The sequence below is a fragment of the Chiloscyllium plagiosum genome, chromosome 13 (genome assembly GCF_004010195.1).
Source record: "Chiloscyllium plagiosum isolate BGI_BamShark_2017 chromosome 13, ASM401019v2, whole genome shotgun sequence".
Classification (NCBI taxonomy): Eukaryota; Metazoa; Chordata; class Chondrichthyes; order Orectolobiformes; family Hemiscylliidae; genus Chiloscyllium; species Chiloscyllium plagiosum.
The window spans coordinates 15594813-15611183 of NC_057722.1; the positions used below are offsets into that span (position 1 = coordinate 15594813).

General features: G+C 38.7%; 1 protein-coding gene across 2 annotated transcripts in view; it reads left to right on the forward strand.

The window, feature by feature from the left end:
• The window catches only part of uggt1 (UDP-glucose glycoprotein glucosyltransferase 1), a 143260-nt gene that overhangs the window by 70518 nt on the left and 56371 nt on the right, over positions 1 to 16371 (forward strand). Inside the window, exons 21-24 of one of the 2 annotated variants that reach the window (XM_043701924.1) lie at positions 6700 to 6723; positions 11032 to 11126; positions 12104 to 12310; positions 14972 to 15103. In XM_043701924.1, coding sequence (XP_043557859.1) covers positions 6700 to 6723; positions 11032 to 11126; positions 12104 to 12310; positions 14972 to 15103 — 458 coding nt within the window. The remainder of the gene's footprint in view (positions 1 to 6699; positions 6724 to 11031; positions 11127 to 12103; positions 12311 to 14971; positions 15104 to 16371) is intronic. The other variant, XM_043701925.1, reaches the window with a different exon arrangement.

The following is a 16371-nucleotide window of genomic DNA, read 5'->3' on the forward strand; positions in this document are numbered from 1 at the left end:
GTCAGCCAGCTGAACCTCATAGTATATGAGTTCCCCAGTTGAAGCTGTTAATCTGGGCCAATCAGGGAGCCATGGCTGACATAAAAAGGTTGAATGTCAGAGATGCTGATGCTCTGGTGCCCGACTAGGGCAGTACGAGGAATCAAGGACTATAAATAAAGCTTGACGTTGTGATGGGTTACTGACCTCTATGGATTTATTTCAGTGGTGGTAAGAGTCAAACATGATCCTGAAGAACCTTTCTCGCAACAGTCGTTCTTGACTTCGGATAAGCATTTCTTACATCACACCTTTGTTTGGGAAGCTCGACCAATTCTTCCCTGCTGTTGAGGACTTGGCCCAGTATTTGGAAAGGATATATTATTTTTTCTGACCAAAGAACATTGTGACAGTCAAAAAAACAAATAATTCTCCTGACAGTCTGTGGAGCTGCAACTTTTTCTGTCATTAGGAGCCTAACTCTCCCTGAGGCATCAGATTCAAAAACTTTTCAATAGTGACTGACATAAGTGAAGAAATATTATGACCCTAGTAATTCGCGAACAAGGCAAATCCATATTGGGATTTTTGACTAAGCGACTGGCAGAAGACTCTGAATTTTGTGTAAGTTTTTGTGAGATGCTGAGAACCCATATGGTCTGTGGAATTAATTATTTAACGATACAAAACTGATGCCTCCTACTGAAGCCCAGCTGGACTTCCATCATGTGCTTTATCATGGGCAAAAATGTGGCAAGTAGAGCATAAAAGTTGCAAGGTATTCTGATGAAAGTACACACCATTGCCAATCCAAATAAGCTTGGGGAACACCACTTGAGTGTCGGCCATTTCATAGTCTCACTCGGGACATATCCTGATCAAAGATCAGCCCACAGCAAAACCCAAAAACAAAGACAAGCCTTGGCTAAATGGTTAAAATTTCGTTAAGGATCTTGGCTGGCTAGCCATTGTAGTTACTGCAATATGTGGACTCAAAGGGGTCCTGCTAAACCTAAATGGAGTGAGAGAACTGATAGACTGGTATGCACAAGAGCTCATTCCCTGGAAAGTCCACCTATATCTGATTTGGAACAGTTAAATAGCTTAGCAACATCAAAATAACAATCAATCAAGTTAAACATCTGGTTAAATGGTCACCTGGTTCTAATGGAGGTTGATACCAGCATGGTTGTTTCAGTGATTGCAGAACCAGTTTTAAATAAAATTCACTTTGGACTTCAGCCCTTTAATTTGCACAAGATTTCAGCTCAGCTCAGAATCTATACCAGGGAAACTTTACAGATTAAGGGTACGACTTTGGTTCTGGTCTTGTCTCAAAAGCAACTCGTTCAGTTACCAATGATTGCATTAAAAGGCTCGAGCCCAAGCTTGATGGGGTGAAATTAGTTGCGAGTGATGCACCTAAATTGGCTAACATATTTCAATTAGAAAATGGTTGCTTGAGTGAAGTCTTGATTAAATACCTGAGATCTTCGAGGATCCAAGACCATCTTGAATGTTGACCACAGGCAGTTCCCTGATTCTGCAAAGCCCGCCCAGTGCCATTTGCCTCCTAGGCAAAAGTAGGGGCAGAAATCAGAAGGCAGGAAAATGAAGGAATCATCAAACAATTGCAATTCATGGAATAGGCAGCACCAATCATACAGATTTTGAAGTCTGATGGGTCAGTTTGCCTTTGTGGGGAATTTAAGCAAACGGTGCATCAGTTATTTTGGCTGGATAAATACCCAATCCCTCAAGAGAGGATTTATATAAAAATCCGGTGGGAGGTGCTGTCCTTCATGAAGCTGGACATCAGCCACACTTTTATTTTCAATTTAGACCAGGATTCCCAGAAGTATGCTACAGTTAATACCCCTAAGGGCCTGTCTGAATATTCGAGACTGCCATTTGGGGTATCATCAGCCTGTGTAACTATTCAGTGGACAATGGAAAACATTGGAGAACAATGTTCTCAATGGAGAACAATGGAGGGCGGCACACTAGCTCAGTTGTTAGCACTGCTGCTTCACAGCGCCAGGGACCCAGGTTTGATTCCAGCGTCCGGTGATTGTCTGTGTGGCATTTGCACCTTCTCCCTGTGTCTGCGTGGGTTTCCTCCGGATGCTCCAATTTCCTCCCACAATCCAAAGATGTGCAGGTTAGGTGAATTGACCACGCTAAATTGCTCATAGTGTTCAGGGATGTGTCAGATGTATTAGTCAGGGATAAATATGGGGGAGGGGAATGGGCCTGGGTGGGTTACTCTTCAGAGAGTCAGTATGAACTTGTTGGGCCGAAGCCCTTTTTCCACACTGTCAGGATTCTAATTCTAAAAAAAGATTCTAATTTTGCAAGGTCTACCTCAGGTCATTATTTACCTTGATGGCATCCTGATAACTGGGAAAATTAGTAATGAACACTTAGAAAACTTGGATATAATCCTAAGGCAATTTTCCAAGGGCGCATACCTAAGAAAGAAAAAAGTGTTCCATGCTCCTCAAGTGACCTACTTGGGCTGCAGAATCAACACGACCGAGTTAAACCCGTCGGAAGATAAAGTAAGGGTGATCAGAAGTGTTCCAGCTCCAACATCTGTCCAGGAGTTTTGGTCATTTCTTGGGCTGGTAAATTATTATGGGAAGTTCGTAAAAAACCTGGCATCAATCAGAGGTCTCCAAATGAAGGTGTTGGCGAGAAATTATGTCTAGTGGACAGGCTTGAATGTACTCAGACTGTCAACAAGGGCAAAAATTACCGTGAGCAGCACCCCACATCCATGAGAATGACTGAGTAAACCTTGGACTCAGTTGCATGTCATCTATGCAGTTCCTTTCATGAGTTCAATGTTCTTATTCATTGTAGACGCCAACTTAGTGTTTTGACGTGCATAGGGTCCATTCGTCAAGCACGGAATGATGGTAGAAAAACTGTGCAAATGTTTTGCTCCACAGGATCCTGGAACTGTTGGTCGCACATTACGGGCTATTATTTACCAGCAAGGAATTTGGGGTTATTTCTTAAAGTCGAATGGGATTCGATATAGAAGGATAGCTCCATACCACCGATCAGTGCCCAGGCAGAAAGTGCAGTCCAACCTTTTGAAGGCTGGGTTGAAGAAACAGCATATAGCCTTGCGAGATACCAAGCTGTCATATTCTTGTTTGATTCTAAACCACCCTACGTGCAACTAAAGGATAGCATCAGCAGAGTTGCTGATAGGTAGAAGATTCCACACCAGGTTAAGTCTGATCTTCCCGGACCTGGACAGGAGGGGGAAATGGCATCAGGAATTCTAATTCCGGAACCAAGACTCCGCCAGGCCAGAGAGGCACTTTGCTACAGGGGACAAAGTTTGGTGTAAGAATCATGGTTATGGCCCCGCATGGGTAAGAGGCAAAGTTGACGCAAGGTCAGGACCAATGACGTATAAAGTTCGGGTAGATGCAATGGTCCTGAATAAGCATGTGGACCATGTGAAAGCCACAAATTCTCAAACTGTGCGGGAGGAAAATGTGCCCTGCTCCTCTGAACTATTGGAAATGCTGCCGGAATCCGTGATTCACTCTCTCTTCATCAAACATTATCAAGTCCTCTGAATCAGAGTTGGTCATGCTGGAAGTAGCCCTCTCAATGCTTTTGCTGCAAGAAGACGACTGAAATTCCAACGTGGTGTTTCTGGCGCAAGAGGTGAGCTCTCATTTCACACAGCACTGGTGTCAGATGCTGGGTCGGAGTTATCTGACCTGCCGTTAAAACACCGTAGGAGGTTGTCCACGAGAAAGGATCGGCCTATGCCTGTGGGCGTGGGGAGAGGAATGTAGTGATTATAATGAGGTCAGTTCATTGGACCTCATGGAGTGAGTTCTCTAATTGGGACTGTTAATCTGATCCAGTCAAGCAGCTTTGGCTGACATAAAAAGGTTGAAGTGTCAGAAACACTGAGACATTGGTGCGCTACTTTATATGAGGCAGTACTATAGTCAAGATTTGTTCATGTGTAGATAAAGGGTGACTTGGTGACATGATACTGGCCTGTGTGGAGTTACTTAAGTTTTACAACATATTTTTGAACATCATGGCTCAGGAGCTGAATCTTCTGTTTTATGTTGAACCTATTAGTTAATAGCTTTGTCTTTCTATGTTATGATTGAGACAGTGAATGTGGACCCATGGAAGTGGTTGCCTATATTACCATATTTTCCCAGCATGTTTTGTATGATTTGTTTGGATGTTCTGTCTTTTCTCGTAGCTAATATATCAGCTGCAAATATTTAATTTTTCTGTTCCTCACATCTTTTTATATGGCTTATAATATTTAGACATTACCTTTTGCTCTTCAATGCTTAATGTAAATGTTTTTTCAATTTCTGGCAGTTTGTGAATGTCTCTTTTTTTCTCTTGTATCAGTGGCTGTTTCTGGCTCTGAAAATCATGTTGCCATGCTCCATTACATTTCTTACAGTCCGTTATGACAAATAACATCTTGTGTTACTCTTAAACCATTTTCCGTCAAGCTTCAACACTCAGCAGCTGCATTAATAATGTTTTGGAGATGCATTGAGTAGTTCATTAGTTGCTTGAGAAGTGTTAAAAGGATCATTACAGGTGCAATGTGAATGGCAGATACTACTTTATTACTTCCAAATAAAATTGCATTCTCAGTAATGGTACCTTTAAAGAATATGAAGTTCCACATCTTAATTAGTTGGTGATAAATATTAAAAGAAAACTGACTTGAATGTAAGAACTGTAACTTTGGTTCTTCCACATATACTTCACCAATGCACAATGTAACCAGGAAGAGGTTCGGCCCTTTGATTAGATGTGATATTTTTCAACTATGAACTGAAATTTCCTTCCGTAAAAGCAATTGATACATTCGTATATGTGGACTTGAGCTGTCACACCACCATGAAGCTCTACCAGGGAGTACCAACAAAGCCCACATCCTACGAAATAATGTTAAAAAGGCTAATTCCCGTGTCATTCCTGTTAATTTTCTCCATTGCTTCTGGATAAGCCTGACTTTGATATTAATTTTGGAACTTATCTGTGTGTGGTGTATGGATGTTTAATCCTGTGGTTTAATGTTGTTGCAATCAAGAAATAAAACTGCCTTTATGCTGGTTTGGGGAATTTACTTCAAATTTATTTGTAATAACTAACTTCCTTCTTTTTACAATTTTTGTGCATGGAAGTGTGAATCTGATGGACAGAGCCATTTAAATGTTATGGAGGGTCATTAGTTGAATTGTTTTGACAAATGCCTCCTGTTTTCTCTTGAAATGTGAATAGTTTTTTTAAAATTATATGTTATTTGTTTTCTGGACTAGCAATTGGGCTTTTGTGTTTTAAAGGTTTTAAATAATGAATAAAAGTTAATCTAAGATTCCAAAAACATCAATATTGTTTTATTTAGTATTTAGCTGACTAAAAGGAGTCCATATTTTTACATTAAGACCGTGATTGAATTACGTACATAGGAGCAACTTGAAAATAAATCCAATTACTGGGACATGTGATGGTAGTGGCTTGGAGATTGGGACAAATCCACAGTTCCCTGGTTATGCAAAATCTCTAAGAATCTTGAATCTCTATACCATCCACTTAAACAGAAGAGGAGTTTTAGCATATGAGTGAGATTAATTCACACCAGGTCAATGTGAATACAGTACCTTGTATCAATGACTAATTACACATTAGGCTATCAGCTTTCCCACATTGGACTGATACTATATGGAAGAGGTAGGCATCAGTCATTGGGAGAAGTGGAGAAAAGAATTGGCTTTGCAGCAATCAAATCAGATTGTCTTTACAAGTTAATTTTCATTTTTATCATGAATTTAAAGATTATGTGGGATTCCAAATGAAGTCACATCTGCAAGGTACCTCAAAGTTGCTATTGTAGGGGGTAGTGTAATTTTTAAACGGTTAGCTGCATTTTAGTCTTTTCTACCTTATAGTAAACACAAGCGCCTTATAGTAAACACAAGCAGACACTCGAAACCGGTGCCGGACCTCCCCCATGTTTTTATGAATGAAACAATTGTAACAGCTTTCCTCGATAGCTGAGAGACCGCCCTTAACCACAGTTGTACAACATCATCCATATAAGGAAAGAACGGGGAACTCGAACACTGATTGGCCAAGTGAGTAACAAAATAATCGCAGGCACCAGAACCCAAATAAGGAAAACAGTGGGGAACCCTAGCATTCATTGGTCAAGACAGCAGTAGGAGACCCAGCCCACATTTACGTGTATATAATGTGTGGAGATTATTATTAATGTGTGTACCCACGAGGCATTGCACCCGACTTTGCAAAGTTGAATGAAAAGTTTTGGACAGACTCTTCCGTGTCTTTGTTCCTGGGAAGGGAAATAAAAGTGCCGGAGATGGGGCTGGACAGCCGCATATCTCGCACACTATATTACTTTGTCTGAATGTTTAAAATGTTTTTCAATAATTGGCTGAGAGTAGTATTTAATTTAATAGTGTGTTTTTCTCCATCTCCAGCACTTCTGAACTCCATAATATCCCCTTCAGATGATTTAATTTACAAATGGATGCTTTCTGTATTTGGGTGCCACGGGCTGTATTATCAGAAAACACTTGTGTTAAGTGTGACTACAGCTTGACACTGTTTGCTATAAATTTGACTTTATTCTGCTATTCATGTTTTTCATTTCTTTTTTTTGTCCTTTATGCTTTTGTGCAGGAATGTCTTCAAGAGAGATCTATGGTAACTTTCTGCTCTATTTGTTAGTCTGATTCATATCTACCTCAATCTGATGCATATTTCATTTTTTTCCACTCAATTGCTTTATTATTCAATGCAACTTGAACTACTTGATTCCACATGTATTCATGACTCCTGTTACAATACAGTAGATTGTTTAAGAATCAAAACTGCAACTTGCCAATTTAAATTAACTGACTTACTGTTGCACAAATTTAAATATAAATGAAGGAACGTCAGCTCAAGAATATTTGGCCTTTCAAGCATATTCCTTCTAGATATTTAATTTGATCAAATAAAACCTAATGACGGTTTTCAAACATAATTTAATGTGAGGACCTTGAAGTTTAATTTGGCAATACATGCTGCTTCCTGAAATTTGGCCATTCAAATCTACCATGTTCAGTGAAACTTTCTATTCAATGACTTTATAATGAGGAGCCCCTTAGCAGCTCAGTTGGTGAATATGCTATAACATGATTAAAGCTGTGCAAACCTGGAAGGCATTTGGTTCAATCTCTGTTCTGTGTGATGATAAGCCAAAACCGAAGAGGAATAGGAAGAGGCCATTCAGTCTGTTGAGCCTGCTCCGCTTTTAAATATGTTCATGATTGATTAAATATTTCCATCCCTTTGAGGCACACCATCCCTAAAACCCCTTAAGATACTGGTAATCAAATATTTACCAACCCCTACTTAAAACAATCTCTAAGGCTGAGCTCCCACAGACCTTTAGAATAGAGAATTCTAAAGGTTTATAACACTGAGTAAAATAGTTTTTTTATCTCAGTTCTATAACTGTAACCCCTTCATTGTTAAACTGTGCCCGCGGTTCTAGACTCCCCAACTGGGGAAATAACTTACCTGCATCTAGCCATTCTATTTCTTTAAGTATTCTGTAGGTTTCAATGAGATCACCTCACAGTCTTTGAAACTCCAGTGAATACAGGTCCTGTTTACCCAGTCCTGCCATCCTGGGATCACATCTGGTGAATCATCACTGCACTTCCTGTATGACGGTTGAGTTCAACAAGTGCCTCGGAATGTAGAGGAGTAACAAATTGGGCTGAGTTCTTGGAGACAAGGACTGACCATGGTTTTGGTAGAAAGTGGGTTTTTCATCTAGATATTTTGTGAGGATTAAATTGGGTTCAGCCAGTTATAATACCATCTAAATCAAATAATACAGTGATATCACTGTCTCAGGTCAGTTGTAAAATGATTATTTGAATGCTGCCAATTTTGTAGAAAGCATGCTGGTTATTTGTTTACCAGATAAATGTGCATAAAATATATGATGCTCCTTTTGTGCTGGAATTCTCTACTATGCAATTGAGTGGAAGAATAATTTGCAAAGAGCTAATTAATCTTGCACACACTAACATAGATTATTTTCATAAAATTGCTGTAGCATGTGTTTATTTTGATGATTATGCCTTAAGATGTTAGAAACAAATTGGGAAATGAAAGCAAATATACCAGTTTTTGCATGGCATTCCTGTAATTTCCAGTAGGTTATTGCAGAATTTGCTGATTCTATCCATACAGTCATATTATGTTGGAATGTATCATTAAAATAGTACTCTCCTCTGCCTTCCCCTTCACATTAATCAACTCATCTGCATGACAGTTGATGCTTATTGCCAAACTTTAAGCAGCATTTATCCTGTTTCTTTGCATTTTATTTTCTCTGAGCTGTAATTCCCTTTGGTATCAGAATGATGAATGAGAAATGAACCCTATTCATTATAAGTGGACCCATAGAAGGCTGATACTTCTGCAGATTGCCCACATGCCAAATCTTTATTGTGAACCTTTGTGCTGAAACCCCACAATCATATTTCACTTTATCATTCAAAATGTTGTCTAGTTATGTCACAACTTTTCAGGTATAAGTTTGTGGAAATAGATGTGTCTGACACATTTCTTTTGAAATAGTTCAGATCTTCAAATTGTATTTTGGTATAATTCTTCAGGTTCAAGCCTTAATACTGATCTGTAACTAATAACTTAATGAATTGTTCAACTTATACAATTAAAATAATAATCTGTAAGTTTGGAAAGAATCAGAAGATCTGACAATATAGGTGACATTTCTAGCAGAGACCCTCCTAAAAGCTCAAACACAAATGGAGCCAGGCTACCTAATCAAAATAGCCTGATACCACATCCTATTTCAGTTCAGCTGAGAAGTCCCCAACCACATCATTAACACAATGCTGCAGAGCTATAATGTGAGGACTGGACTCCATGTGTTAAGGTTACCTTTGACCTCTTTCTGATGGTTACGATCCCCAGCATGGTCATAGCCTGCATCCAGGTCTTTGTTAGTCCAAATCTGAAACCAACTATGAGCAGTTGAGCTAAGTTGGCCCTCACTATTCAACAAAAATGTTTTTGCTTTTCCACCTAATGAGGCAGTGCTTGGTCTGCACTCTGGAACTCAGCATAATGGAAAACTAATCTAGGTGACAACTTGAAGGAAATGATGAGCACTTCCATCCTACAAGACAGGATAGTACTCCAGCGTCTTGTCTAAATATATTTGTGGATATTGCAGTCTGCCTGCATTGACTTACTTAACAGTCCTAAAGGTTTTGAATTTCAACATTAATCATTTTGATTTTTGTGTATTGTTTCATCCTGAGCTTTGCTAGATCAAATTAAATTTTGAGCAGATTAGTTGAAATTTTCAGAGTTTCTCTTATCCATTATCTTTTGTGTGCAAAACACACTTTGAAACAGTTAAAGCTGTGCTCACTTTATTCCATGCACTATTTGCTAGCAAGATTAACCATTGTGACTTGCGCCGAGTCCAGTGATGGTGCTTCCATGAAGTTGATTACTTCACAAAATATTTCCCTTTTAATCCATCCATGTGATATTGGATAAATGCATTAGAAGGAATATTTGCGGTGCTGTGGTGAAAGAGCAGGCAAGTGCAACAAATTGGATAGCTCTTTAAAAGAGCTAGCTTTCAAAGAGCAAAGACACAAATGACTCCAGGAACTCAGTATGCCCTGTAAGATTCTCTGATCTAGAATAGTATTAGCATTTCATGCTGTTTTTGTCCTAGGGGATTATGTGGTCTTTAGTCACTACTTTTTTCAATCAACCTGTTCAGAGGTGCTTTTGCACACCTCTCAAACAGGTGAGACTTGAACCCAAGCCTCCTTCAGAGGTAGGGATAGTTTGTTTGTGCCACAACAGCCCCTTTGGTTACTGCTTAGCTAAAGTTGATCATTCTTATCGCATGAAATGTTATGGATGCAAATCTACACTTTGTGTGCCCTCTGGCCAAGACATATTAGCTACAGCTAAGCCATTTACATTAGAAACCTGCCTGTCCTACCATCTACCTCAGCAAACCTCTATGCAACACTGCATTTGTCAAGGATGTTGAATGTGTTGAGAGTCAAGACCAAACAAGTCATTTACAACGATTAGTCCAATGCAGACAGGAAAAAAATTGAGATGTATAATGTTGTTATGCAAAAATAAAATTGCTTTAAATACACTCTGATTTGCAGTGAACAGCATGTGAAGTGCAGGTTATTTAAAAGTCTTTTCAACATTGTGAAGTGTTCAACCCCAGTACTTAATAACAATGTAATCTTTGAAAAAAACAACAGCTACTTTATTCTTGCATACTTACTGACCTGAGGCACCCAGGCCTCTTGTAATTGAATTAAAGGGATTATTGATCCACTGTGGTGGGAGAAGGATTTTAACCTTGAAAAAACATAAAAGCATTCTAAATCAAAAACCTAATAAGCATGCTGCTTTGGCCTCTGCTGTTTCTGATTTGAATCTAGAAAGTCAATGAGGAAATGCAGAAAATTGTTCTTCTTTAAAAGCTAATAAATCTCTGCATGCATGTTATTTTATATCGTGCATCATTACAGCAGTAGAATGCATTTGACACTCACTGATTTTTTCCAAGGTAGAGATTCTGCCATAAGAGGGTCATGAATATTTCAGTGGTTGGGTCACATTTGACATCCTGGTCACCGATTTCACTTGGTTTCAAATGGATAACACTATTTACCAACAAGTTACATGGCCATAAATAAACACAACAATAACATATGTACAGTAGTTACGATACAATTGGCTTTTAGTTGTTCCATACTAAGGAAAGTACCAATGCATTGACTGAGTTGTCTTTGTCTTGTGCCCCTCCAGCTGGATGAATGTCACATGATGGACAAGGGATTGTTACTGAGGAATATCCGATGAGAACCAAACATGTTATTTCAAATGTGGTGAAATGCATGATATTCACTTTCTTCTCTTCACCCTATTTTATAGACGATAAATACATTCGTCCACTTACATTTTGGATCATTGGAGATTTTGATGACTCTTCCGGGAGACAATTATTGTATGAATCACTTAAACATCTGGTAAGATGGTAACATTAAGACAGTATCTTACTTGCCTCTCATGCCGTCTGTGCTACATTATGTACACATTGCGTCACCTGTGTATCCAATGCCTTGCAGTATCATGATTGTCTACTTATCTCCTGAGAAATGAGGGGTGGGAGGAGGATGCTGAAATTGTTCATAAATACATTTTATAACATTTTTTAAAAAATGGTCAAGAGATTAACCCTTCTTTTCACAGGTGATCTCTCATTTTCATTCGAATTATATGCATGATCATAATTGATGACTTTGTTGTATTTACTTTTCACTCCTCACTATCATCATCTGTATGCAATGAGAGCACTTTATACAGATGCCATTTGCTGTTTAATTTCCCTCATGGCCAGAAACAGCATTGTCCTAGTTCTGTACTGCTTTGCATGCAGCTGAGTTTGAAAACTCATTGTATAGGTAATTGGGATAATTACTAAATTCCCTTGGCTTGCTGTTGTAGTTGATAACATTTTACTTGACTATTTGGCCAATGAACAGAATATGAAAAGTAATTGGGTTAGAATTCTTCTCTTTGGGTGAAAACTGAGGTTGGATTTTCAGCTTATTTTGTATTCCTATTATATTAACAACCTTAAGCACAATATTGGGACTGGAAATTGGCTCTTCCAGTGATAGAATGTGAAATTTTCAATGTTCTCACTGAAATAAGAATTTGCCCATTGTCTTGCTCTAGTTGTGTTTATTCTCTTTGCCAGTATTGGTCTACCCTTCCTCTTACAATCTGCTGTCTTGGCATCACCTAACTAACATTTCTTCATTCATATAATCACTTCTTTTCACCCCTGCATTCTGGACTCTAGTCCTTCGCTCTTCAGCTACGTTTCTCAAAAATTAAATAATTAAAGTGTATGCAATATTTCTGGCACTGAATTTTTAAGTGTGCTTTTAAAATAGACATGTCTTTGGTACTTACAAACCTGTTTTATGTTACTTTGCAGAAATCTACCAATAACCTGAGGATTGGTTTCATAAACAATCCAACGACTGAACCCACTGAAAAGAACACAATTATTGCGAGAGCCATCTGGGCTGCACTTAACACTCAAAGCGTAAATAATGCCAAGAACTTCATTACTAAACTGGCAAAAGAAGACACTGCAAAAGCATTGGCTGACGGAGCAGATATCATGGAATTTGCTGTTGGTGTAAGTAATGTTACTCATCTCTATCCATTGGTTTCATTGGATAAATACAGGTAGAAAAAGTTGGCAGTGTACAGTCAAATGCTTGATTGTGCTTGAGGTAAAAGTATAGTGGTTCAAAAGTAGGACATCCAATGAACTGTAATTGCACAATAAGAGTTGTATGTCTAATTTTGCTGTTGCTCAGCTTCCAACAGTTGACAGGTGGTGTGGTTCTCCCAGTGGTGCTGCTTTACTTTTTTTGCCACACAATTCCTGTCGACTTTCTGTTGCTGAATTGCACAGAATTGACCTGCACCATTTACCTGAGGCAGAAACTACACTTCATTTGAAGATGTGGCTAGCTCCCACAATTTAAGCTTTTCATTTAAGCTGTTAAGTTGTCAGTGTAATTCTAGTGTAATTGTAGTGCTAAGTGGGGATTCAGATCCAGACTACATGACAATAAATACTTGGTAAGGGTATGAACGTTACAAGAATGTTGTATTTCAATGTATTGTAAGCACATTTGATTGACAACAATCTTGCCAAAATCAGATTGTGTTACGCAAAACTTTGAAATTGGACAGTAGCAAATAAGATATGATAGCAGGTACAGAGACAGATAGACAGACATTTAGATTTGTGCTGTGAAGTGGTTTGCCAAGTTCCTGGTTTCCTCCCGCCTTTGGGATATTTTGCCTCCCTGCAAATGTTGAAGGGTTAAGCGAATTAGTAAATGTGTCTATTGAGATGTGTTGTTGGAGGACAATTGGAATTTTCTAGTCAGTGAAGATTCTCAAAAGCATTGAATAACAATTTCGCTATGTGGAAGTGGCTCCATCGTAGCAGACCAGGGGAGTAGTCTTCAATGTGTCTGAGAGGTCATCAAAGTCTATCTGGCCTGAGCTATAACCACAGGCAGCCCTGGGGGGGAATTCCTGAGGTCATTTTTTAATTTTATATTTAAATATTTGGTAGAGGGTGCCTCCATCTTGATAGTATCCAAGTATGAGCTGACAAGTGGCAAGTAACATTTGCGCCACACAACAAGAGCGAATCTAACTATTGCCTCCATGGCAATCAGTGGCAGTACCATTGCTGAATGCCCCACTATTAATTTCCAGAGGGGCAATCACTGTTATGGATCAGCCCACACACCCTTCAAAATGTATGAAGAGGATAGTCTAGTCTGAACGTTTTCTTATTTTAAAGGTAACTGTAAGATGCTGCATTCCAGATGCAATTTGATTAGTTAAACTGCTCCACATTCAGCAAAATACAAATTATTCATATACTATAGTTAAAATACAATGACAGAAAAAAAATTGGCTTAGTTGTAACTCTTAATGCTTAACAAAATAATAAATACAGTAAGTTTAACTAGTTAACTGTTCCAATGTAATGACACTCCATAAACGCACATTTGGCAAAAGGCAAATTCAATAAAATAGATTGTCTTATATGCAACTTGAGCAGCCCAGGAGGACAAACGTCAAGAGACAACTCAGAGAGAGTATAGCAGGAATACTTGAACTGCAGCAACATGTATTCCTGCTACTGAAAAGCTAAGACACTAAAAATCCTGATTTTGTGAGAGCTTGACCACACCCATTCAGGCTGCTTCTCTTGTTCCAACTTAAAAACACCCAATGCCTCACAAGCTATTTACTTTGAGATTTCAATAGACATTGTTTCACCTCTGTCTTAAAACCTTCTTCCAAAAAAAAGACACAATGGTTTTAGGAGGCCTATTTTATCGTTACCTCACTAATCAGGAACTGTATTGAAATAGCATCATAAATACTGTGACTACAAGAGCGGGTCGAAGGCTAGGAATTCTGCAGCAAGTAACTCGTCTCCTGACTCCCCAAAGCCTGTTCATCTACAAGGCTCAAATCAGGAATGTGATGGAATGCCTCCCATTTTGTTTGGATCAATGCAGCACTATCAACGCACAGGAAGCTTTTAGCAACCAGAACAAAACAACCTGCTTGATTGGTACTGCATCCACAAATATTCACTCCCTCTACCCACCAACACTTAGCAGTAGCAGCATGTACCATCGTACAAGGTGCATTGCAGGAGGTTCCTCATGTAGCACTTATCAAATCCATGACCACTACCAGTGGGGGAGAAAACAATGGCAACAGATACATGGGAACACCACCAAGTTCCCCTACAAGCAACTCACCAGCGTGATTTGGAAATGTTCTACCAGTCTTCAGTCACTGTGTCAAACCAGTGGGACTCTCTTCTTAACACAGCTTTGTGGAGGCACTGACATGAAATTGTTGACAGTGGCTCAAAAAAGCAGCTCACCATACCACCAACTCAAGGGCAGTCCTGGATGGGCAATAAATGCTGGCCCAGGTAGTGATCTCCCAGATCCCATCAATCAATTAAAAAAAAACTCATTCCTAACCACCTTATTACCTTTCATAATCAGATCTCACTTTAGGATAAATTCTTAAAAGGTCAGTTATGCATGAACATGTTCTCTACAGTCTGCATGATCTGGGAGCAGTGTCAAAGAGGAACCTTTTTTTGGATATAACTGCTTAAATAATTTCAACATTCTGTAGAGTGTGGAAATTCAATTACGCACCTTATCTGTTTATTTTACTTCCAGTTTACTTCCATTAATGCTGTGCTTGACCGTTTTTTCTCTATTTCCTTCTGTAGGGTATGGACAATGATGCCTTCAAAAAGATGTTTGAAACTTTGAAATTGGATTTCATTTTGTCACACAGTTCTTTTTGCAAGGATGTAGTACAATTAAAGGGAGGACAGAGAGCCATAATTAGCAATGGACGCGTAAGTACTTTGTTGGTTTCGCTTGAAAAGAAAGTCACTGTAAAGAGGAGTCAGACAATTTCAGGTTCTTCATTGGCACTGGAGGATTTGCTTTCTGCCCTTGGTGTGCAGACTGCCATAGTTTAACAAACTGTTTTAAATAATGGACACCAATTCCACCAATGAGTAAAAGCTGTATCTCATTTCGCATATTCTTTATCCTGGCTATCTCAGACAGCTGATTTGATAGTTAAACACACACACACACACACACACACACACTACTATTTATTCTGGCAATATGAAAAGAAAAAAGAAAACAATGGAAATACTCAGCAGATCAGGCGGTATCTGTGTAGAAGAAAACAGTTATGTTTTCAGGTCACTGGCTGGTTCTGATGCAATGCCATTGGCCTGAACATGTGAAAATCTCTGATTAGAAGAACACGGAGTGGAATCTGCTTAGATACTAAAATACAGCAAGGAGCAGCACACATTGGTTGCACTTATGTATAACCCATAAAATAGTGGTGGTGGTAGAGGACATGGTATTAATCGGGAGATGAGGGAAGTGTGTAGCTATCTCTTATGTCCTGTTTCATTCTTCTTCCTCTTCCCCAGTGTCGCTGAGATGCCTGTGGTGCCATGGGCTTGTCTCTGGCTGCACATTGCTGAAAAATCATCTTCATCAGTTTCTAAAATGCAATGCTGATTAGTAAGCATGATAGACACAATTGAATATTTGTTTGTTTCATCATGAATGTAATAAAAATACATTCACTAAAAATATGTAACCTATGACCAATTATTCTCAAGCAGATGTTTTTGTGTGCATATATTTTTTGCTGTTTTATTATATCTCAAGATGTCTGATTGGAAAGGACCAATGTTCATCATATGTGCCATTTGTCTAATGCTGCCAAAATGAATTGGTTTTATTCAATATTTCAGGAATTTGTGTCTTTAGCAAATCAAAACTGTTTGATTCCAGTAAATATTCAGACTTCTGACACTAACTTTTTTTATGGCAATTCATTAGAAAATTTGCACTTTACCCAACTGTAGCCATTGGATCAACATACACTCCAGATTAACATGTTCTCTCAGAGCCTTGGTCTAGAAGTCAAGACAAAATTCAGAGACTTGAATAAACCAAAATTTATCTTTATTAGATGATCTAATATTAAGGAATATACAGAGGCTGGAATAGCCTTTCATAATTGGAAGCAACAAATTGCTCCATGGTTTGTCAGGAATTGAATATCAGATTCACCCTACTTCATACAATT